Source organism: Channa argus, chromosome 1, assembly GCF_033026475.1.
Source record: "Channa argus isolate prfri chromosome 1, Channa argus male v1.0, whole genome shotgun sequence".
Classification (NCBI taxonomy): Eukaryota; Metazoa; Chordata; class Actinopteri; order Anabantiformes; family Channidae; genus Channa; species Channa argus.
In genome coordinates this window covers 4086897-4112398 of record NC_090197.1, presented here as the reverse complement: position 1 = coordinate 4112398, position 25502 = coordinate 4086897, and the positions used below count along the sequence as shown (strand labels likewise).

At 41.5% G+C, this 25502-nt stretch overlaps 2 protein-coding genes across 6 annotated transcripts in view; both read left to right on the top strand.

Annotated features, from left to right (window-relative positions):
- The window catches only part of LOC137132416 (immunoglobulin lambda-1 light chain-like), a 117230-nt gene that overhangs the window by 40084 nt on the left and 51644 nt on the right, over positions 1-25502 (top strand). The window lies entirely within an intron of this gene.
- LOC137131419 (NLR family CARD domain-containing protein 3-like) lies at positions 6974-22238 on the top strand. 5 transcript variants are annotated; one of them, XR_010915007.1, is made up of 10 exons: positions 6974-7162; positions 10097-11026; positions 11130-11208; positions 11398-11626; positions 11872-13663; positions 13752-13925; positions 14022-14195; positions 14756-14822; positions 17082-17574; positions 18642-18770. XR_010915007.1 is itself a non-coding variant. In XM_067512693.1 (10 exons), exons 2-10 carry the CDS (start codon positions 10860-10862, stop codon positions 20169-20171), a joined length of 3357 nt encoding a protein of 1118 aa, XP_067368794.1. In that variant the 5' UTR covers positions 6982-7162; positions 10097-10859; the 3' UTR covers positions 20172-22238. The 5 variants fall into 5 exon arrangements, 4 of the variants coding, with proteins under 4 accessions (XP_067368889.1, XP_067369071.1, XP_067368981.1 ...); XM_067512693.1 differs by lacking the exons at positions 14756-14822; positions 17082-17574 and adding exons at positions 18941-18978; positions 19642-22238 and having other exon boundaries at positions 6982-7162; positions 18642-18815; XM_067512788.1 differs by having other exon boundaries at positions 17082-18762.

Sequence of the window (25502 nt, the reverse complement as noted above, 5' to 3'; positions counted from 1 at the left end):
GTTTCTCCCAGCTGGAAGCTTCTTCTCACTCTGTGGTTCTACAGAGACAAAATCCACAGACACATTTATTTCAGAATTGTTGGCCCTTTCTTGACAGCAGTGTTCCAGTGTTCTCATGCTATTGAATGCATGGTTATCAGTCATTGTCACAGCCACAGTTATGCTTTAGTAGGTCACCTACTACCTAATGGCACAGTTGTTACGATCAAGATGTGAGGGGAAATGCTGACATCTAGTGGCCGTAGTCAGTCTTTGTAGAGAAGGTCGGGGTGGATATGAAGGCAACAAAACACAGGGCTTTGAAACCAGAGACAGCAGTTTGTGTCCTGTTTCCTGTGACACTGTCTTGAACATCAGCTTTCAGACCCTGTCTCACCCTGACCAAGCCAACATACAGGAGACTGTGGGTCCTTTTCTTTGACTGGAACAAGTCTCTGTGCTTGTCATTCAGCAGGATCAATATGATCCAAATTGAGCGCTGCACATTTTCCACATGTGGACGTTTTAACTAAATGTTCTGATTTTCTGCTGTTTCCCTTTAACTAAGTTCAGCTTCTTGTGGAAAACAAAGAGATTTAAACTCCAGTGGAACCAAATGACACCAATTAACCTAATAATCTACTTTACTACACTAATCAACATCTTTCTTTTTAACAGCAGGAAAAGTGAAGAGGTTGTTTGAACCTAAAACTTCCTCACACTCTTTTCTAATATTCATCATTTTTATACTTACCAGCATCATCACACTGATCTCCATCCTCCATCATCTCCACCTCCATGTTCTCTCTCTCTCCTCTGACATATTTCACCCTCAGATCAGACTCAGTTTGAATTTCTGTCGACATGTTGATGAACTAAAGAGCTAAACACTAAGTGAACTTCTTTGTGACCAGTCTTCACTGTCTGTTTGTGTCTGAGTCAGGCAGCTTTGAACAGAGAGCATCAAGGAAGTAGCAGCAGGACAAACCACAACCGCAGACACTTTAAATACATTAGTTTCTGTCTGATCAATGCATTAGAACTAAAAAACTAATAAACACAAAGCTAAAAGTTTTGAAATGTTTTCTCGTCTTTATGTTAAGATATAAGGTTTTAACTCACTTGCAGCTCTTTATGTATTAATATCATTCTATTGGTCCAAAGCTGCTTCCTGTCTCATCACAAAGTGCAAATAACCACAGAGCAAAACGTCACAGAAGACGTGTCTCTGACACAGGAAATGTGACGCGTGAGCTGTGGAGTTATTCTTAGTTATTCTTTCTCTGATAAAGGAACTTGGAACAACTTGATCAACTTGTGATGTTCAGTGACACATTAATTAGCTTGAACCACTTCAACAGTTCATGGTGAAACTTTGAGGATGAGGAAAGAGAGAAAACATGGAGGTGGAGATGTTAGAGGATGTGGAGCAGCACACTGATGTTCAGAACACACTGGTGAGTGTGAAATAATGAATATTCTCACAGAAATACTCAGTTTCACTGTCAAAGAACAAATTCCAGTTCCTGTAACTGTAGAACAAACCTGATAATGATTCAGATAAGTTCATCATGTCACTTTGTGTTGTCTGGTTCCACTGGAGTTTAAATGTCTCTTTTTTTAAATCCATGAAGTCACTTCTAGAAAAAGTATCATTCTGGCAGATTCCTTCTATCACAGATCACTCCTGACACTCTTCTCCATCCTCTCCACCTGCCTGCACTCTCTTCTTCACTTCTCTGCTACATTCCCTGGTTACTGTGAACAGTTGATCTAGGTATTTAAACTCCTCCACCTTCACCACCTCTGTCCCTTGTAATTGCATCACTCCACCACCATCTCTCTCATTTATGCACATGTCCTACATCTTGCTCCGACTGACTTTCGTTCCCCTTCTCTCCAGTCCAACCTCCACTTCTCCAGGTTCATCTCAGTCTGCTTCCTACTTCCACTACAGGTCATGATGTCATCTACCAACATCATAGTCCATAAAGACTTCGGTCCTTGTCCGTCAACCTGTCCTAAACCACTGCAAACAGGAAGGAGCTGAGATCCTTGATGCAAACCCACCTCCACCTTGAAGCAGTCTGTCTTTCCTACCACCCACCTCACTGCTGTGACACTGTTCTTATCCATGTTTTCCTTGTCACACCTTGTATACATCTTGTATACTTGTCTACTTTACTTGTCTCTTCTTTGTCTCCTGTCTCTTTCCTTTCCTACTGTCCTGAACTGACTTATTCCACCACCAAGTCTCTTTTTCTCCTTCTGTGTTCGGATGTCATACCAAGTACCTCCCTAGCTGTCCCCCTCACCACTTCCTCAGTAGTTGCCCAGTCATCCAGAACATCTTCAACATCTTCAGCCACCCAGAGTCTGAATTTCACACATTTCGTCTTTTAGTTTCCACCATCTGATGTTTGGTTGGATCCTCACTCTCCTCCATCTTACTCCACCTTTCTGTTGTATCTCACCTTCTTGGTGTAAATATCTGGAGACATCTTGAGACTGAGACAGACGGACAGTAGCTGAACTTCACTGACTGTTACTGTGCTGCATTAAAACTTTAAAGTCTTCTATTGTAGTATAAACTACTACCTGTGGCAGAGAGAAATGCAGTAACATGATCTACTTTACTGATGCTGCTGTCAGGGTTCAACCTTCTGTCTGGTTCAGGAAGTAACAAGAAAAAAAATGTGTTCACACCTTTTTATTAATTTAACTGGTGGATAAAAATAATCTGTAGCTTCAGTTTGTTGTTTCATTTACTCCAATCAGGTTTTTGGATTTATGAAACAATTTAGATAAAATAAAATCACCTGACAAAACAAAAAAAAATATATATTTTAAATACAAAGTTTTTTGTTCCCTGGTAACAGATTGCACACACACATCTGTGTTTTACTGAGATGGTAAATGCTAAATAGTCATTTATATATATATTTATCCAAAGCGCTTTACAATGTTGATTCCCATTCACACACCGATGGTGGTGGCTGCTATGCAAGGTGCTCACCTGACCCACCGGGAGCAGCTTGGGTTCAGTGTCTTGCCCAAGGACACTTTGATATTTAGCCGGGAGTGGGGATCAAACCACTGACCCTGTGGTCCATAGTCAACTGCCTTACCAGCTGAGCCACAGCCGCCCTGAGAGCCATCAGCCACATCTGAAAGTAACTTAGCCCTATGTAACTAATCTTCCCCCAATGTTTTTCTCCTCAAAAACATTTTTTTCCTGCCCTAACGTAACTAAAAGTTCATGCACAAATTAAATTATTTTATTATGGAATTCATACAAAAAAACGATATTAAAGAGAAGATATTAACCATTATAAAATAGATAAACTTGAAGATGACTGGAACAGAAATACTCCTGTCTAGTAGAAGTACTTCAGTAAATGTATTTATTCACAGTGCTGCAGTGAATGTCCTTGGTTACTTACCTTGATGTTTTAAAACTTATTTATTCATTTATTTATTTATGTGAAATCATGAACATGTTGGCCAGTAGGCGGGGCAGTTGTACTTCTACACGTTCCTCTATATAAGTTAGAATATTTATTGTACAGTTCAATTTTACTATGTAGATTTATGGAGAACAACAAGAACTATGAGGAAGGATTCATCTACATTCAGCAGAAGTTGCTCCGCATGGTGGAGCTGTGGACTGCAGGTTCATCACCCTGAGCTGCAGAGTCTTGATCAGTAGTTTGACCTTTTATGAATGTTGACATCTCCACTATGAGACAGAATTCACCTTCAGAATGTGGAGACACTCAGCATTTTGAATTTGCTTCTTCAGATGTAGACGACACACAGGGTTTTAAAAAACAACTGTTTATTTTGTCTTTCTCCTGCCATTCTCCATATGTCCACCAGATGTCCTCAGACCTCCCTGCAGTCACTTGCCTCCCCTCTCAGATCCACCTGTTTCCCATTCACCACTGAATCCACCCACTTACACACCTGTTCCCACTTCCCTCATCAGCCCCTTCATATATATATCACATGTTACTGTGGTTCGGTTTGTCCTTGTGCTGTAGACTCTTCTTCACACAACATGCTTCTTTTATCGGTTAGGAAATTCTGAACCTGCTGGTTTAATTCTTGCAAGATGAAAACATTTAACTAAAAGTGTTTATTTTAAAAATCTTATTTGTTAACTTTCATCTTGGTGTTTGCTATAAAGACCCTTATGGAGTCTGTTTTAATCAATTTCTATCCTCACAGTTCTGATGCTTGTTATTGCTGCTTCATCCCAGAGGGTCAAGTGTGTTGCTCTGTGACAGATTTATTATTTCATAGTCAGTAAAGATAAACAACGAAAAACTGGATTCAGTTGTTTTTAAAAATTTAAAAAAAAAATAAAGTTTTTATAAATTTAAAAAAGTAAAAAAAAAAAAGGGATTGTGATTCGGTCGATGCGCTCGGTTGGTTTAACTCTTATCTAAATCTCTTCAATTTGTTCATGTTGATGATGAATCCTCCATATACACAAAGGTTAGCTATGGAGTTCCACAAGGCTCTGTGTTAGGACCAATACTTTTTACTTTATATATGTCTCCTTTAGGCAACATTATTAGAAAACACTCGCCTGGTTCTGGCTCTGATCCTGATTCTGTTCCTGTCGGCTGGCTGACCCCTGTTCTGGTCCCGTTCCTGCCCCCGGGTCGGTTGACGTCTCGCCTGGTTCTGGCTCTGATCCTGATTCTGTTCCTGTCGGCCGGCCAACGCCTGGCCTCGTCCTGCTCCGGCACCTGCCTCCAGGGTCGGTGGACGCCCCACCTGGCCTCAACTCTGATTCTTCTCCAGCACCTGCCTCCTGGTCTGTCGACGCCCCGCCTGACCCCGGCTCTGATGCTGTTCCTGTCTCCAAACCGGCGGACTCCACTACCAGTTCCGATCCTCCTGTTCCTGTCTCTGAGTAGGTGGACGCCACCACCGGACCTGTTCCTGTCTCAGATAGAGGGTTGGCGCCGCTTTCGGTTCTGATCCTGTCTCAGTTATATCTGAGGTAAGCCACCGTCGTCCAGTTCCTGTCCAGGTGCTGAGATCAGCCGCTGCTTGCCCGGTTCATGGTCCAGCTGGCATCCCACCTGCTCCTAAACGGGTTCTAGGTCCCCCTGCCCGGTCTTCAGCCAGACGCCAGCCTCAACACCAATCCCTGGGGTGTGTGTATGTAGGTGAATGCGCTTTGGATAAAAGATCTATATAAGCGGCCATTTACCAATCCCAGGGTTGTTGGTTTGATTCGTGGCTCTTTGAGCAAGACACTTAGTTGCTTCCAGCTAGTGTTGGCCAGCTGCATAGCAGCTTCCCCATTGGTGTGTGAGTGTGTGTTGTTGTGAGTGCAAATGGGTGAATGAGAAGCAGTGTAAAGTGCTTTGGGTATCAATAGGTAGAAAAGAACAGACCATTTAATATATACATAATGTCTGCTAGATACAGACAACCTAGAGAAGTCTGAGTTGTCCTTTTGGTGTTCAGAGGAGTCAGGGGTGCTCTCTGTCTGCCATGTTGTTTTCCTAAGCCACTGAGCCTCTGCTTCACAAATTATGTGTTGTCTGTGTCTCGGGATGTGATGTTTCTTTTAAATTGTCCACATACGCAGATGATGTCATTGTCTTCGTAAATAAACAGACAGATGTTGATCTTGTAGTACAAAATTATTGTTTGGTTTAAGTTCCTTTGCTAATGTTGCAGCTGTCCTGGTCAGGGATAAGGTGACAGATTAACTTGGTCTGCCTGGAGGTCTGACCTGCAAAAAAGGTATGATATAAAGACTGTTCTCGTCCTTTAGTGGGCTCCATTAGCCCTGTGTCTGCCTCTTTAGATGACACCTCAGGAAGACTCTATGTCCCCCTGTGGAGGACTCATTTGGGGTAAGTCCAGGCTTCAGAATAGCCTGGAGGTCTTTGTAAAATCCACAGGTTTTTATTTGTGGGTTTAAATACACTGTGCAGGACAAACATAAGTGTCAACGGTTGAACTTTTAGGACAGGAAAAAACAGCAGTACATGCGAGCAGGAAGAGGAAAGTGGAGCAGTCTTTAGAGGTTGATGTGACACTTTGCTGAAGTCTAAATTGTTAATGGATTTCAGTTTTTAAACCCCATCAGGACCTGGTATCACGCTTTAATTAGGGTTTTAGGACATGGATGGCAAAACAGTTTACTTATAGGGAGTGAAGGTAACCGGGGGAGGAGACTCGGGACCAGAGAGGAAGGCAGAGGTGGCCGGGAAGCGGTAGGGAACTCTGAGGAGAAAGGAGACAGAGGTGAATGACAATATATAGCACGGGGGAAAAATAGGCAGGATAAGAGATCTTACTGTGGGGGGAGGTGCGGAGCTACGGCAGAGATCAGGTAGTGCAGGAGAGGAGCACAGCAGGAGACCAGGAAGTGGGGGAATTATAAATTCACCAGGTAGGAAACAGATGTTCAAAATCACTGGTTAAACAAAATGAAACAGACGTCCACTGGGACGCTGTCATCAGGCAAGCAGGTAAAACAAAGTAGCAACAGAACATAGACCCTCAAAAAACTAACATAGGAATTTTCAGAAGAAATAGACATAAACTCAAACTAGACGATCTGGTAGAGAGGGACGGAACGGAATGAACAAGAGAGAGAGGAGAGAGACGAAATGGTCAAAAGTGAAACAGAGTGGGGAGGAGAGAGTACTGACCACCAGGGCCACACGAATCAGACTCACAGCCGTGACACCTGGACAGTTTCTGTTTAATCTGTGGGAATTCTGGACTTTGTGGGGGAGGGTCACTGATGTCACTGATCCTAGGATAAATAACTATTTTGGTACAGTGAATATAAAGATAAAAAATGTTATGAATTCAGAAATTCTCTCTCTCGTTACCATCAAACATCACTGAGGTTTTTTCCAAGTCATTATCAAACTAACCAGTGAGATTATTGGGTCAAAGGAGCTGGAGGAAAATAACAAAAGACATGAAACATGTTCAGTTACTATGAACTAAAAAAAACTTCCTCCAGAATTTACAACATTAAAAGTCATGAACCTTCCCTTTTTAGGACAGACATTTAATGTGAAAACCTAGAGGAAGTGCTAAGAGTTGTGTTGTCTCTAGTTGAACAAGGATCAGGAGAACAGCAGACACGACATAACTGAAGTCAATGAACATTTGAAAACAATAGTAAAAGAGAAATGTGAGTATAACATGACTGTGTTGTTGTACTGATGAATGATGGAAATGTTCTACTGAATTTATCATGTGAGCTGTTGGAGTTTGGACTGTAAGGACTTTTAGCTCAGAGTGAGTTCAACGTATTAACAGTCAAAGTCTGAACATGATATTTAAAGAAAGTGAAACCTGCAGGTGAATTTGTTCAGAGTAAAATAAAATGCTTCTGTGGTTAAACTGTAAATAATACGATCACAGATTAGAACAGAAGAAGAAGAAGAAGCTGTAAAAAAAAAAAAAAAAAAAAAAGTAAAACAACTTAGATTTACTGTTTTTTATTTTGAGGGATTTATTGAAAAGTGGACTTTTGTCGTTTTCTTTTTTTTTTTTTGTCTTTCTCTGATGAACAAATTGAAAATGTGACGCACATAGAAGTTGGGGGTGAAATTAGTTCTGTCAAATGTCGGAGCTCAGTCTGACTGAAATGTTCATTTCTAATCATGGGGAAATATTTATCGGTGCAGATTATTTTTCGCCTAAAGACAACAGATGGTGACAGTTTTATTTAATGATCATCCCTTTATTTTTGACCTGCACTGATGGAATAAAAGTGCAAAAGCTTCAGCACTGTCAGGAAACCTGGACATGAAGCAAACATCCTGACAGGATGCCCTTCCCAGATAAAACAATATCTTTTTCAGTGAAGCGAGCGAGCGGGTGGTGTGTGGGTGGATGGGGGAGGGGATTAATGGCATAACATTTAAAATGTGCAAACCATTTTCAATGGCGGTGAAATTTTTTCAGTTTTAAGACTTGATATGTGTCTTTCTAACTAGTAACAATGTCCCGTCTACTCCCATGTGGAAATGGGATTTGTAGTAACAGCAGGTCACACATTGTTTGCACATTAGTAGTTTATGGTGTGTGCGTTGGATCAGGTCTCCAACATGAGCATCAGACTGTGGCTTCATTTTCCTCCTGGTGTCTGCACCACTTCTTCCCTCTGACTCACTTTTTATCAGCAGTTTGAACTAATTCTTGGTAAAATCCATGGACCATGGTGCTAAAATACTGTGGCTGCAGTTGTTCATCTTAAATATCATTAGGTTAGTGATTAATGTGACTGTGTGAATGTCCATGATGCTGAAATGATTTTCCATTCTTTCTGTCCCACCTTCATCTGTCACTTTCCCCTTGGACCTCTTTTGTTTCTCCAAATAACAGTCAATGATAGAGCATAAAGAAACACCTGCTACAGATCCTCACCTCCTCTGTAATGAGCCACCAGGTCTGCTCCTGTATAATTATCATCAGTATTTAGTCATCACTCTTCCTTCATTTCCTAAAATCTCTGTTAGAACCAAAATGACACCTGTAAAGTCTGGACCAGCAAAATGATTTGACTGATCTATGAAAATATCTGTTGCCCTTTATTTTCACTTCATTGTGAACTGTTTGCCCATGTTAGAAATGTTGGCTTAGTTTTTCCAGTGATTTGATTGGTCAGTGGTTCTGGCTCTTCACTGGTTTTGATTCTAATCATGTTAAGTTAACCAGATCATGTTAGTTGTGCAGCATCTGTTACCATGGTCATCAACAGTGCATTCAGAGTTTTTTTTTTTTTTTTTACTTCGTTGCAGCCTGATAGTAAAGTTGTTTAAATTAGCTTCTGTTCTCATCAATCTACACTCAGTGTCCCATAAGTAAAAACCCGAATTTAATAAAAAGGAAAAAAAGGAAATATCACATGTACGGAAATATTCAGACCGTTGCAACAGCAATTGAAATTTAGCTCAGGTGCGTTCCATTTCTTAATACTGTTGCTGAGATGTTTCTACACCTTGCCTGGAGTCCACCTGTGGTATTTTTAATGGATTTGGAAGGCCTCACAGTTCACAATGCATGGTGTATCAGAGCAAAAGCCATGAGGTCAAAGGGACTGCCTACAGACCTCAGAATAATTACAAGGCACAGATCTGGGGAAGACTACAAAAAATGTCTGCTGCACTGCAGGTTCCCAATAGTACAGTGGCCTCCATAATTCTCAAATGGAAGAAGTTTGGCACAACCAGGATTCTTCCAAGTGGTGGTCACCCTGCCAAATTAACAATTGGCAGGGTGACCAAGGGCCATAATCAGTGACAATTACTTTAATCACCTCTCTTACTGAGCTCCAGAGATCCTGTGGGGAGATGGGAAAAAGTTCTCAACCATCACTACAGTACAACCATCACTGCAGCCCTCCCCCGTTCTGGGCTTTGTCACAGAGTGGCTAGACACAAGCCTCCCCTCAGTCCAAACACATGAGAGCCCACTTAAGCAAAGAAGCACCTGAAGGACTCACACTGTGAGGAACAAGATTTACTGGTCTGACAAAACCAACATTGAACTATTTGGCCTCAATTCTAGGAAACAAGGCACATCCCTACAGTGAAGCATGGTGGTGGCAGCATCATGCAGTGGGGGTGTTTTTCAGCAGGAGGGACTGGGGGATTGGTCAGATTTGAGGAAAAGCTGAATGGAGTAAGGTATAGAGATGTCGTCAATGAAAACCTGTCACATAGCGCTTAGGACCTGGGCTGAAGGTTCACCTTAAAACATGAAAACAATCCTGAGCACACAGTCAAGATAACACATGAGTGACTTAGGGACTCTGTGAATGTCCAAGAATAGCCCAGTCAGAGCCCTGACTTAACTCTTCAGACCACCTGAGTTATTACCGTTTTTAGAGGATTCTGGAAGTTTGAACTCAGACATTAATATAGATTGTGATGACATTTTAATAGTGGGTGACTGATATTATTTTGAACAGTGCCTGTGATCCTCAAAGTAAAACCTTCTTGATACTACAGACAAATTTGGTATTTGTTCTGTTAATTTTTTTTTACTTGCGAAGAACATTACTATGTTCAATTAAATGTAATAATGCTTGGAAACTTATCCTGTTCTGTCATCTTAGCTGTCATTGGACGAGAAGTGGGGACCACCTTGGACAGGTGTCCAGTCCATCTCAAAGTCATCACAGAGACATACACAGACAGACAACCATTCACACTCACACCTGCGGGCAAATTGGAATCACCAATTAACCTAACATGCATGTCTTTGGACTGTGGGAAGAAACTGGAGGAAACCTACTCAAGCACAGGGAGAACATGCAAAAGGACGTTTTAGCTGTGAGGTGGCAGGACCTACAACTAAACCAACATTCGTCCTTATTATTATTATCGTCATCATTCATGTTTTCTCTGTTTCTAGCTGACATTCTAAGCCCTTTATGTGGGGAATGTGTAAAACACTGTAAGGGACTGGTTTTAAGGCTGGACCCAACTAGACACCTCAGTTAAAAAAGTTTATCATAAAAGAACATAATTGGCAAAGTAGGATGGAGATGTAGTAAGCCCTCCAACTCACTAAGGTGGTATGGATCCATAAAACAGAGGTAGGCCTTTGTCTTTGTTTGTCAGGATCACTAACTATTCTGATATAGAGCATCTGTTTTTTCACGTTATATATTGTTTATGTTTTTGCTCTCAGTGCAAAACTGATGAGCTTAGTGTCCCTAGTAACACAACTCCATAGGGGTTGTTTTATACTTTTTGCAAACTTTTTGAGTCCAACTCGAGTGACCCCTTCACCTGTGGCTCCATTGTTTCCATCCGGGATCAGCTTTTAGCTCTTAGCCAGGCCGAACTTCTCTATGCGGGAAAGTGGGGAGATTCATGCACTATTCATGTAGTTTCAGCTTCAAACTACTTTTCATTTGTCTCTTGTTCTTTTGTATCAGGATGAAGAAGCAGAGACCAGACTCTGCTGAACCCAGCTGGGTCTCTATAAAGAGTGACCAGTCTAAGGATAAACCTATTTTGTTTAAAGTTATAAATAGAAGGTAAGAATTTCACACTGAATAATGACAGTCCATGCCATTGACCTGTAAGAACATGACCACCTTTCTGCTTTTTACCTCCTCTTTTAATCATTTTTCTCCCCAGAGTTGAGCAGCAGAGCTCAGAGGTTCACAGTGATCAGTTTGCCCAGCAGCATCAACCAGACCTGGACTCCATATTTATGGTCTGTACATGTCCAATCACACTTTGACTATGAACTACATAAAACCCAGACTGAATGTTCAACAACCATTCAGGTCCTAACAGAGTCGATGCTGCTGTGTTCAGACTAGCAGGTCTTCAGACTGACAGATGAATCACATGTTGTCTTCTACCAGTTTCAATGAAATGTTCACTTCTCATTCTGTTCCAGCTGCTGGAGGACAACATTGTCACTTTCGTGAAGAACCAGCTGAAGGAGATCCAGAGGGTCCTGAGAGCAGATGACCCAGAATGCTCAGAGAGTCAGAGGGAGGATGTGGAGGTGTTGGACAGTGATGATGAAGAGCAGAGGAGGAGCAGCAGAGAGTCATTTGTGAAGATCACAGTGAACTTCCTGAGGAGAATGAAGCAGGAGGAGCTGGCTGACTGTCTGCAGAGCAGTAAGAGGATTTGAACAGATTTAACATGATGGAAAGAGGAAATGGAAACAGCAGGAGAGAGGTTTCCATTTCCAAACTCTGCTGCAAATATGCTGCACACATCTGTATCAGATCAGAGGCTGTTTGTCCTCCACTGATGATAAAACTGATGGAGGAATAAAAACTCTACAGACACTTAAATGTTTAGATTCTCTGATTTTCTGAAGGATCCACTCACTGATTTCATTTCTTCTTTGTTCATTCAGGATTTGATGCTGCAGTGTGTGGACGTAAACTGAAGTCTAACCTGAAGAAGAAGGTCCAGTGTGTGTTTGAGGGCATCGCTAAAGCCGGAAACCCAACCCTTCTGAATCAGATCTACACAGAGCTCTACATCACAGAGGGAGGGACTGGAGAGGTCAATGATGAACATGAGGTCAGACAGATTGAAACAGCATCCAGGAAACCAGACAGACCAGAAACTACAATCAGACAAGAAGACATCTTTAAAACCTCACGTGCAAGAGATGAACCAATCAGAACAGTGATGACAAAGGGAGTGGCTGGCATTGGGAAAACAGTCTTAACACAGAAGTTCACTCTGGACTGGGCTGAAGCCAACAAGGACATACTGTTCACATTTCCATTGACTTTCAGAGAGCTGAATGTGCTGAAAGAGAAAAAGTTCAGCTTGGTGGATCTTGTTCATCTCTTCTTTCCTGAAACCAAAGAAGCAGGAATCGGCAGGTTTGAAAAGTTCCAGGTTGTGTTCATCTTTGACGGTCTGGATGAGTGTCGACTTCCTCTGGACTTCCACAACAATGAGATCCTGACTGATGTTACAGAGTCCACCTCAGTGGATGTGCTGCTGACAAACCTCATCAGGGGGAACCTGCTTCCCTCTGCTCGCCTCTGGATAACCACACGACCTGCAGCAGCTAATCAGATCCCTCCTGAGTGTGTTGACATGGTGACAGAGATCAGAGGGTTCACTGACCCACAGAAGGAGGAGTACTTCAGGAAGAGATTCAGAAATGAGGAGCAGGCCAGCAGAATCATCTCCCACATCAAGACATCACGAAGCCTCCACATCATGTGCCACATCCCAGTCTTCTGCTGGATCACTGCTACAGTTCTGGAAGATGTGTTGAAAGCCAGAGAGGGAGGAGAGCTGCCCAAGACCCTGACTGAGATTTACATCCACTTCCTGGTGTTTCAGTCCAAACTGAAGAACACCAAGTCTGATGGAGGGGCTGAGACAGATCCACACTTGAATAAAAAGAGCAGGAAGATGATTGAGTCTCTGGGAAAACTGGCTTTTGAGCAGCTGCAGAAAGGAAACCTGATCTTTTATGAATCAGACCTGACAGAGTGTGGCATCGATATCAGAGCAGCCTCAGTGTACTCAGGAGTGTTCACACAGATCTTTATAGAGGAGAGAGGACTGTACCAGGACAAGGTGTTCTGCTTCGTCCATCTGAGTGTTCAGGAGTTTCTGGCTGCTCTTCATGTGCATTTGACATTCAGCAACTCTGGAGTTAATCTGCTGTCAGAGGAAGAATCAGCATCCTGTTGGTTTAAACTGTCAAGACCTGATCTAAAACGACTCTACCAGACGGCTGTGGAGAAGGCCCTACAGAGTCCAAATGGACACCTGGACTTGTTACTCCGCTTCCTCCTCGGTCTTTCTCTGCAGACCAATCAGACTCTCCTACGAGGCCTGCTGACCCAGACAGGAAGTGGATCACAGATCAATCAGGAAACAGTCCAGTACATCAAGAAGAAGATCAGTGAGAATCTGTCTCCAGAGAAAAGCATCAACCTGTTCCACTGTCTGAATGAACTGCATGATGGTTCTCTAGTGGAGGAGATCCAACAGTCCCTGAGATCAGGAAGTCTCTCCACAGATAAACTGTCTCCTGCTCAGTGGTCAGCTCTGGTTTTCATCTTACTGTCATCAGAAAAAGATCTGGACGTGTTTGACCTGAAGAAATACTCTGCTTCAGAGGAGGCTCTTCTGAGGCTGCTGCCAGTGGTCAAAGCCTCCAACAAAGCTCTGTATGTGAACATAGAACTGTTTAGTTTAAGTGTATCAACATTTGATTGTTTGTAATTGGTTGATTTGATTTGGCTGGTTTCTCTTCAGACTGAGTGGCTGTAACCTCTCAAAGAGAAGCTGTGAAGATCTGTCCTCTGTTCTCAGCTCTCAGTCCTCTAGTCTGAGACAACTGGACCTGAGTAACAACAAGCTGCGGGACTTGGGAATAAAATTGATGTCTATTGGACTGGAGAGTCCTTATTGCAAACTGGAAAACCTCAGGCCAGTTTTAAGCTTTTTCTACAAATTTACACATTACATTGTTTTATTATATTATATATTTAAGCAGTGTATTGACTGACAAACAAACCTCTACAGATTGAAGTCCTGTAACCTCTCAGAGAGATGCTGTGAAGCTCTGTCCTCAGTTCTCAGCTCGCAGTCCTCTAGTCTGAGAGAACTGGACCTGAGTGACAATGACCTGCAGGATTCAGGAGTGAAGCTGCTGTCTGCTGGACTTAAGCAACAACACTGCAGACTGGAAGCTCTCAGGTCAGATTTCAGTCATCTGACAAGTTAAATATTGAGGAGAGTAGTGTAAGTTATGTGGCTTTGCGGGTTGAATGTATGTGCGTGCACCTGGCCATTTGGTCTGAATTTTTAAATCAGCGTAGGAAACAACAACCTCCTCCTCCTTGGAAACTCTCAATCACATGTCTCGACATCACACCGGTATATATTCTGCTCAAAATAGCATAGTCAAAATAGCATAGTGAGTTTAATTTCCAATTACCCTTTAATACCAATGCACATTCTTAAACCTGTAAAGTATTGTTATTAAAAAGTGTATTAATCTAATACATTTACACAGATTGTGTAGCTTTCTGCCTCTAGCTGCAGACGTTATAGTCAGGCATGTTGTGCCGAGTGTCTCCGAAAGAACCTCGTGTGAATGTTCTGTTTTAGTGGATAAACCTGAAAGAGGTGTGGACATTTTTAAAATTAAATATAATTCTTTTTAAGTCATCATGGCAGAGTCAAAGCATGTGTAATGAAGCGGGTACTTAGTAGTAGTCTGATGATTTTTAAAGTTTTTTCTTTTTTTTTTTTAGAGATTTGGCAGTAAGCCATTAGAAGTCCAGCTGTGCCCCTGTGCCAAACAGAGCAGGCTCGACGCGGGTATGTGCACGTTTTCAATGTAGAATTTCAAGGCAGAAAATGTCTATTCAATGTTTCATACAACGATTTGTCATAGATTCTATGTAGTAAGCCAGATGGACGTTGCACTTTGGCAGATGCTTTGACGTTTGCAACGTTTCCAACAATTAATTTCAGGGAAGCTAGTGAACGTGAAATATGATTTCTCTTGCTAGTTCCAGTCAGCACTCTTGCTGCAGCATTTTGGATTAATTGCAGGCTCTTTAGGGAGTTACTGGGGCATCCTGAAAGTAGGGAATTACAGTAGTCCAACCTAGAAGTAACAAATGCATGGACCAGTTTTTCGGCATCACTTTGAGACGGGATGCTCCTAATTTTGGCAATGTTCCGTAGGTGGAAGAAGGCTGTTCTAGAGATTTGTTTTATGTGAGTTAAAGGACAAATCCTGGTCAAAAATAACTCCAAGGTTCCTTGCAGTAGTACTGGAGGCCAGACTTATGCCATCTAGAGTAACAATATGGTTGAACATCATGTCTCTGAGATTGTTGGGCCCAAATACTATGACTTCAGTTTTGTCTGAGTTTAGAAGTAAAAAATTGTGGGACATCCAGGCCTTTATGTCTTTGAAAGTCTTTGAAAGATCTTCGTCTCCAGATAGTAAGATGCTACGTTTCATTGTCTCAGTCGTCTGCTCAGACAAGGGAGCTTTGCCTCTTCGCAGATGGATCCACAATAGCAATCGGAGCTGTTGCCTGTCAATGTTACGTTGGATTTATCATGGGCAGATCAAATCTAGCCCAGAAGCCTGCACACACTGTCCCATATCTAGAGTTATGTGCTGCAGTTTGGGCTGTGGAGGTATATGAGCTAGTTAGAGATGAATTTGACACTAATGTGGATGTTGTAAACTTTTTTTATCAACCGTAAAATAGTCCTGGGTTAGATATAAACAACACCGCCAGGAGGTTTTACACATATGTGGCCAACCAAGTGGGTTGCATCCCTAGATCTACACATCCTGAGCAGTGGCATTTCACCTTGACAGAGAATAACCCTGCAGACTATGCCACCAGGCTTGTTCATGCTTCTGAAATTCAACACACAAACTGGTTGTCTGGACCATCATTCTTAACACAATGCAACCCACAGTCTGACATCTTCAATCTCATTGAGCCTGAAGCAGATGTAGAAATATGACCTGATGTCCAAAACCTCAGAATTCAAGTTTCAAGTCACATCGTTTAGAAAGGTTTACTCATTGGACTAGCAAGAAGACGCTACTTCTTTATTAGGCACATACTGGACTCACACATGAAGTATTGAGCTTTGGCATTATTTGTCTGTAATCATTATTTTATTACCCTTTAGATGATGTAAACATAATATAGTTACTGCAATATCACTTTGATCAAATTCTAGATAGAAAATCATTAATTCAGAGCTAGTATGATAAATTGTGGTGATTATGATTACTGTTGTGACTCACGGTCCATAAATTTCCATTGCTATGCCGATGATACCCAGCTATATCTATCTGTGGAACCAGATGAAAAAAATCAGTTAATCAAGCTTCAAGCCTACAAGACATAAAGGCCTGGATGTCCCACAATTTTTTACTTCTAAACTCAGACAAAACTGAAGTCATTGAGATTGTTGGGCCCAAATACTGAGACATGATGTTCAACCATATTGTTATTCTAGATGGCATAAGTCTGGCCTCCAGTACTACTGCAAGGAACCTTGGAATTATTTTTGACCAGGATTTGTCCTTTACCTCACATATAAAACAAATCTCTAGAACAGCCTTCTTCCACCTACGGAACATTGCCAAAATTAGGAGCATCCTGTCTCAAAGTGATGCCGAAAAACTGGTCCATGCATTTCTTACCTCTAGGTTGGACTACTGTAATTCCCTACTTTCAGGATGCCCCAGTAACTCCCTAAAGAGCCTGCAATTAATCCAAAATGCTGCAGCAAGAGAGCTGACTGGAACTAGCAAGAGAGATCATATTTCACCTTCACTAGCTTCTCTCCATTGCATTTACATTTTCATTTAGTCATTTATTAGATGCTTTTATATAAAACGACTTACAAATGAGGTACTAGGCTTAAAACCTTCCTCTTTAATAAAGCATATAGTTAGTTATAGTTATGCTGCTATGGGATTAGACTATTGGAGCAGCACTGGGCTCCTTTCCTCCTCTTGACCATCTCTCCTCTCCTCTCACCCTACAGTTGTCACCACTGTATGTCATTAACTCTTTGTATTTTCTCCCGTAGTTGTCTTTGTCCTTCTCTGTCTACCTCTCTCTGTTCATTTCTGCAGGTGTCCCCCGGCTTTCAAGCTGTGTGTTTTCCACCGTGCAGCTACTGGTCCTACCAACCTGCCCAATGTTTTTTTGTTGCTTTTTGTTGCTCTTTTCTTTTCTCTCTCCACTTTCCACTCACCCCAAGGCAGATGGCCACCCACCCTGAACCTGGTTCTGCTGGAGGTTTCTTCCATTAAAGGGAGTTTTTCCACTCCACTGTTGCCTATGGCTTGCTCCAGGAGGAATTGTTGGGTTCTCTCTATACATCTTTATAATCTTGACTTTATTCTGTAAAGTGCCTTGAAATATCTTTGTTGTGAATTGGCGCTATATAAATAAAGTTTATATAGCGCCAAGTTCAATTCAATTGAACTGAGGTCTACACAAACTGTCTAAGGTGACCAGATCAATCACGGGGCTAGAGGTGCTGAGGGTCCCATTGTGACACTTGAAAACTGACTGAGGTTGGTGCAGACAGATGTACAGAAAGGTGTCTAGTATTTTATGGGTTAACACATGAAAGATGAACAGCGCTCCCCATTAAAACCCCCATAGTATTTAAAAATATACAGATACTCCAGCTCTAACGTTAACTCTGTTTCCATGGGTACCTTACGGTTCTTAGTGCAATTCTTTTTTTGAGGAGCCATACAACTTTCCACAGACGCATCTACAAGCGGCTCAGTGCAGACAGGCCTCTAAGAGACACATAGGTCTTAAAGTCATCGTGTAGGCAACACCCAAACAAAATAAAAATTAAAAATAGGAGCAGTAGCAAACGGAAAGGTCCCCTCCAAAAACATAGCCGAGACATGAATGAGGGAATCCCAGGGGGATGGGGGTGTTTCCCATGCGGATTTGAATATTCAGACCAAATGGCCACATGCAAAACTGTCAGTCTTATACTAATGAGGAGTTTTGTTCATTTTCCAGTGGTAGCACTATTGTACTGTAGAGGTTTGGTGACTCCAGAGATTGGGCTTTTGTTGGACAACAGAATTTGACTTGTCCAGATGAATATGTTTGAGAGACTGTAATCAATCTGTTTTTATGAACAAGTGTCTTGTCCAATTAAAATAATCGCCACAACTAATGAAATAGGTCAATAACATGTTGACACATAGATTAATAAATAGCTTTTATTTCAGGTTAATCATAAGACTGTAATGTAACATTATTACCAGATGAGAAAGTATCAAATCAAAAGTACATTGGTTATTATAACACATTCATAACCATCAATACATTACATACATTGGAGTTATTACTCTGGTGTACCAAACTACCATGATCTCTCCAGTATCTTTTGCCAATTAAAGATCTGGTCCACAGTTTCATGACTTGACTTACTGTAGTTTGCTTTGCTCCACCTGAATTATAGTTTTAACATCTGGATGTTGTGCAAGAGGTGGAGGATGAACATCAGTCAGTATATTTTAGGGTGTAGATTTGGTTTATGATTATGATGAGTCTCCAAGAAATAAATGTAAGTCAATTTGGAAATGATGGAAACATGACTGTGTGTGTTTAGTCTGTCAGGTTGTCTGATCACAGAGGAAGGCTGTGCTTCTCTGGCCTCAGCTCTGAGCTCCAACCCCTCCCATCTGAGAGAGCTGGACCTGAGCTACAATCATCCAGGAGACTCAGGAGTGAAGCTGTTGACTGCTGGACTGGAGGATCCACACTGGAGACTGCACACTCTCAGGTATGGACAGATGGACAGACAACAGCAGCTCTCACACTGTTTCTCTGTGTCTCTGACTAACTTAGGAACTCTGGTTCATGTTTAATGGTGGATGAAGCTGATTAAGACTTTGTCTCTTCCTCCAGGGTGGACCACTGTGGACTGGAGAGAGTGAAAACAAAGTGTAAGTGTGTTTTAAGTTTGGTTCCTGAGAACACAGCTGCACATGTTCCACTAGATTTGAAGCTTTTCTTGACTGAAGAACAAAGATGAATTTCTCCAGAGTTTCATTCAGGATTTAGCTTCTGTTTTTTGTCAGTGTGGCTGGAAAGATGTTAGAATTCAATCAATCAATTTCAAATCCACAAACACAACAAAGTGAACACAGTGAACAACAAAACTAAGAAATACATTTCATTAACAGTAGAGCCAACAGAAAGTGAACTTTGTTTCTGCTCGTAAGCTTGTACTAATAGCTAGCTAATAGGAGTTTTAGAAAGCAGATTGTTCAGAGCTTCTTTGTGCTGCAGTGGAAGATGATGGCCCAGTTTTCTTAGTCCCACTTGATTCAGTCCATGTGGTTACTGATGTGGACCTTCACTAGCTTCATCCTTGGGTCCACAGCAGAAACAAAGCAGAATATTGCTGCCATCTTGACTCTTTTGTTCAGTAACTGTTCATGTTGTTCTAACTGGATTGTTGAATTTCACTTGAAATAGTCAAACATTCTTCACAGTTGAAGATGAAATGGAAGTTGGAATGATTTACTTTCAGTCATGTCAGTAAAGTTGGTGATAAATCAACAGATGATAAACTGCAGCTGTTTGTGTCTTGTTCTCTCCATCAGATGCCTGTGAACTGGAACTGGACCCAAACACAGTAAACAGAAACCTACAACTGTCTGACAACAACAGGAAGGTGACACATGTGGAGGAGGATCAGTCATATCCTGATCATCCAGACAGATTTGATCACTGGTCTCAGCTGCTGTGTAGAAATGTTGTGACTGGTCGCTGTTACTGGGAGGTCGAGTGGAGAGAAAGAGTTTATGTATCAGTGAGTTACAGAGGAATCAGACGGAGAGGAGACACTGAAGACTGTTTGTTTGGAGGGAACGATCAGTCCTGGAGTCTGAGGTGCTCTGATGATGGTTTTTACTATGCCTGGCACAATAACAAACAAACACCCATCTCCTCTCCCTTGTCCTCTGTCTCTAACAGAGTAGCAGTGTATGTGGACTGTCCTGCTGGCTCTCTCTCCTTCTACAGAGTCTCCTCTGACACACTGATCCACCTCCACACCTTCAACATCACATTCACTGAACCTCTGTATCCTGGGTTCCTCATCTGTCCTGGTTCCTCATTGTCTCTAGTGTGAGTGTGTAGGTGTGAGAGTGTCTCCTGTGGACAGAAACTCTGCTGACTAAAGATCAGCTGCTGAAATCAAAGTTCCCTCTGTTCACCATCACACACACTCTCCACTGTGAAGCAGATCTTGATGACCATTTATATATTTGTCATAGTGTCTTTATTAAAAAATATTCAGGGTTTGCTCCAATGATTGGGGTGTTGCACTGCTCACGGTCCCTGGAAAAGCCTTTGGCAGGGTTCTAAGAAAAAAAGTCTTCGAATGGATGTCTGGTGTCAACTCAGGAAGGAACAATGCTTATTCCATCCATGGAACAGGGGAACACCTCTTGACCCTGGCAAAACTAAATTTCAACTTTATTTATATAGCGCCAATTCAGAACAAAGTCATCTCAAGGCACTTTACAGAATAAAGTCAAGACTATATAAGATTTATAGAGAGAACCTAACAATTCCCACTTGAGCAAGCCCTAAGCAACAGGGGAGAGGAAAAAGTCCCTTCCACCCTTTTACTACTCGTGGGAGTATGTCCATCCAGTCTACACGTGTTTTGTGGACTTGGAGAAATCTTATAACCATGTCCCTTCAGGTGGTTTGGTGGGGGCTATTGTGTGAGTATAGGGTGTAGGAGCCATTATTACAGGCCATGCAGTCCTTGTATAACCGGACTGAGAAGCGCCCGTTTTCTCGGTAAGATGTCAATCATGTTTCCATTTGGTGTTGCCCCTTGTCACTTATCCTGTGATTTTCATGGGTATGATTACAAGTTAAAGCATGGGGAAGGAGTCTGTTCAGTTTAGGGACCTCAGAATCTCTCTTCTGCTCTTCGCATATGATGTGGTTCTATTGACTTCATCAGACCATGACCATCAGCATGTTAAGTCTGAGTATCTTAGGGTTTTTTTCCGCGAGTGAGGGTAAAATTGATTGAGAAAGTGAGACAGATTGGTGCAGCATCAGCAGAAATGCAGACGTTGTACCAGACTTTTGTGATGAAGTGGGAATTAAGCCCCAAGGCTTTCAACTGACCAGTCAATCTACGTCCCTCACCTATGCTCATGAGTTTTGGGTAATGAACGAAAGAATAAGATCACAAACACAAGCGGCCAAATTGAGTGTCCTTTGTCTGGTGGCCGGTGTCAGCCTCAGATATATGGTGCAGGGCTCAGACATCTGAAAGGAGCTCGGGGTAGAGCTACCAGATGTGACATGTATCACTGTACATAACACTGTGAAGTTTAATACAGTCATTAGTTGCTTAAGAACATTTTATATCTTATATTCAGACACTTACTGCTTCATGTTGGAAGGAATAAGTAAAGGTGTTTCGGGCATCTTATAAGAGTGTAAGTACCATAGGAGCCTATAATATATATGCGCTGTTTCTATATATGCACTCTAGTGTATATACAATGTCTCTGGCTGTGTCGGATTGTTCACCTCACTCATACTGAGAGAACTAACAGGTGCAACATGTATCACTGTACATCACACTATAAAGTTTAATGAAATCATAAATTAAAAATCCTTTATATTTTTAATTGACACACATAGTAGATTTTATGAATCTTCACACAGAAACACATGACAGTAAAAACAAAAATCACCACTCAGTAAAAGAAACTGGCAACTGTGGTTTCCAGAATAATTCTGTTAAAAAACTGTACCACTGTTGACACCTTTACAGGAGAAACTCTACATTTTACAATTTACATTTACCTTTTAAACCTGTAAAGCTAACAGCCCTTATCTGCTGCATTAACAGGAGATTAACATGCAGTTGATGCTTATTTTACATGGCAGCGACACAAAACTGCGTTCTGGTTACGGTTAAGTTTCTTGCCCAAAGAAACTTCAACATGTAGCAAGGAGGGACCGGGAATCAAACCACTGACCCTGTGGTCCTGTGGTACTGTAACGATCATCATTAAAGTGCACAACACTGGAGTTGGATTCTGGTCTGCTTTTTACTGAAATTTTTACTGTAAATTAAATTTAAAGTTTACTGTAAATTAAATTTTACTGTAAATTAAAAATTGCATTTGTGTTTTTTATGTCAAGCTTTTACAGCAATTTACTGTTTCACAGACGTTTCTTCCAGCGCATGAGTTGCTGGATAAATTGGTCTTTAATGATGTGTCACTGAGTCTTTGGTGAATGTGAATGTTCACCTTTCAATGACGTTGGAATGAAATCTCAGATCGCAGTTCGAATCATACAAGATATTGTATTTTATGCCAACGATGTCCTGCTTTATTTCTCATTGCAGAAATGTCTTTTCCATCATGTTTTGGCTTGTTTGATTGTATTTTCTCTCTACACTCAGATTAAAGGATTTTTGCATATGCATACTACTGAAAATCAGACTTGACTGAAGATTTCTACTAAAAATTTGTCAACTTGCTGTTTTGCAACATTGATTAATTAATCCATAAAGGCAATAACATGTCACAATGTTGTTAAACACTTTGGAAAAACTGACACTATAACTGGGACTAAATTTTGTTATAAAATAAAAAGTTGTTTGAAAATGATTGTAGAGCAAAGTTAAGAATGTGTAACATGTGATGCATTAATGATGATCTCATGAATATTGCAGATGTGATAAAATCTTTATTCTTTTGGAATCACACACTCATCAACATTAACACAAGAAACAAAAAGAGACAGAGAGAAAGCAGCTGCAGAGTCCCAGTGATTCAGGTCAGGACTGGGGACACTGGTCTCTCCTCAGTGTCTGCTTGAGTGAAGTCTGGGAGCCCTGGGTGGCCTCACAGGTCACAGAGTCCACCTTCCCCCACTGGTCTGCAGGGAGCCTCAGGGTGCTGCTCCAGCTGTAGCGTCCGTCCTTCTCCAGCACCACAGGGCTCCTGCTCTCCTCCCAGCTGCTGCTGCTGCGGCTGTCCACCTTCCAGGACAGACTCCAGTCTGAGGGGAAGCCCTTGTTGGCCAGACACATGAGCGTGGCCTTGCCCTTCTCTAGTTCCTCACTGAAGGGGGGCAGCACAGTCAGGGTGGGATGGGCATCACCTACAGTAGGAGACACCAATCAGCTTAGAGGACAGAGACCACACAGCTGCTGCACAGCTGTCAATCAAACAGTTGAGACCTTGTCCTGTGTGAGAGCTGATTTTCCTCTTTAAGCAGTTTCTGTCAGATGTTTTTTCTGCTCCAACAGTCACTGACTCACACATTGTTTCACTTCCCTTTGAAAAACCTCTCATGTAAATCAGCACAGACAGAATCATCAGACAGTTTGAGCTGAAATATGTCCAACTACACCGGAGACAAAACTGCCATCATCTAAAATACTAAATGTACAATAATTAAATATATTCAATGGAAAAGAAGCTTCTTCGACAAAAGGCGACAAACTAAAACCTGAACACAATTAGTGTTAAAAACAAAAGAACAATGATCTGCTGGAAACATTTAATTCTGAATCTACAATGTTACTTTTCCACAACATATTAAGTATTTGTGCAAAAACCTACTTCCAACATCCAGTCTGGTTCCTCCACCGAACGTGTTCCACAGTGCTATAGTCGACTCGTCGTACAAAAACCTCTTAGTGTACAGAGACACAACTCTCTGACATTTTGAGCAAACAAACTCAACAAACTTAGTCTGTCGTTGCAGTATCTTTTTCAGCTGAAGAAAATAATTTTTTTTTTTATTAAATATTGATCTATATTGAAGAAAATGACACTAAAATTTCTATGTATTTGTTTTATTTAGATTGGTAAAGGAAATCATTAATGAAAACAAATTGGATTTTTGGAAATAATACCTATTTATTATTCCAAAAATCTGAATCCATCCAGTAGGAAAGATCTTCATCAGAATGATCCAAGTCCCTGTTGGAGTCAGTGTGATCATTTCCATAGAGCCACTTTGCATCAGCAGCACCATGCTCCAGTGCTCTGGGAGAGTTTATAGTCCTGAGAGTTGAACACTGGATGACTGACAGCTGTCCTTCATGACAACAGAAGACACAGAAATCCTCCTCATCAAAAACATGACTCTGATCTCCGTCCTCATCTGGACTCTCCTCTGCTGCTGCTTCACAGGTAAAGTCCAGAGAATCCAACTCCTCTCCTCTATCAACATCCGTCCCTCTGAAATGAAGCCCACAAAACCATGATGCTGCTTTCTGTTTTTGTCTCTGTGTCCTCAGAGTCCAGAGGTCAGGTCACAGTGACTCAGCCTGGAGCAGTGAGCTCTGCTCTGGGAAGAACCGTCAACATCAACTGTAAAACCAGTCAGGATGTTTATGTTTGGAGCAACTATCACTATTTAGCCTGGTACCAACAGAAAGATGGAGAACGTCCTAAGCTTCTTATTTATTCTGCCACCACTCGAGCATCAGGGATTCCAGATCGTTTTTCAGGCAGTGGATCAAACTCTGACTTCACTCTGACCATCAGTGGAGTCCAGGCTGAAGATGCAGCAGTTTACTACTGTCAGAGTGAACATTATATCAACAGTCAGCATCTGTTCACACAGTGAAAAAGCATCGTACAAAAACCTCCCTCAGTCAGACTGAACAGAAACTGAACTGATGCTGCAGCTGGAAGCTACTGCAGAGACTGATACAGTTCACTGAGGACACACACACACACACACACACTCACAGTAATAGCAATCAAACAGAAAGACAAATTAAATAGACATAAGGTTTATAATCTTTATCACATAAAAACACAGGTTACTTGGTCAAATACTATACAAATCGCTCACTCAATTTTTTATGATTATTTTGAATATATACCAATACAACAATTTTACAATAAAAGATTTGACAGAACTGACGTGTTTCTCCACAGCATTTGACATTTCTGACTGTGTGAATAACAAAATCAATCAGTATCTCAGGCATAATTTGGATCACACTATTATAAAATTAGCTTGTATGCTGATGACATCCTATCATATTTAAAAACACTCATATCCCAATTACTTAGAGTTTAGTCAGATCAATAGTGAATGTATGCATTTTGGATACTCCCTCCACTTTTAAACGTGTCTCAGATATTTTACATGGTTGGAAACCTGTATTTTGCAAAACTGAAGTAAACAGTATTAAGTCAGACAACCTGTTTGACAGAAAGGCATGTTAAGCTAGAATCACATTCAGTACAGTATAATGTGAGGAATATTTACAAAAAGTGACTCAGCCTGGAGCAGTGAGCTCTGCTCTGGGAGGAACCACAACCATCACATGTAAAACTAGTCAGAATGTTGATGTTTGGAACCAGTATCACCGTTTAGCCTGGTACCAACAGAAAGATGGAGAACGTCCTAAGCTCCTTATTTATACTGCCAGCACTCGAGCATCAGG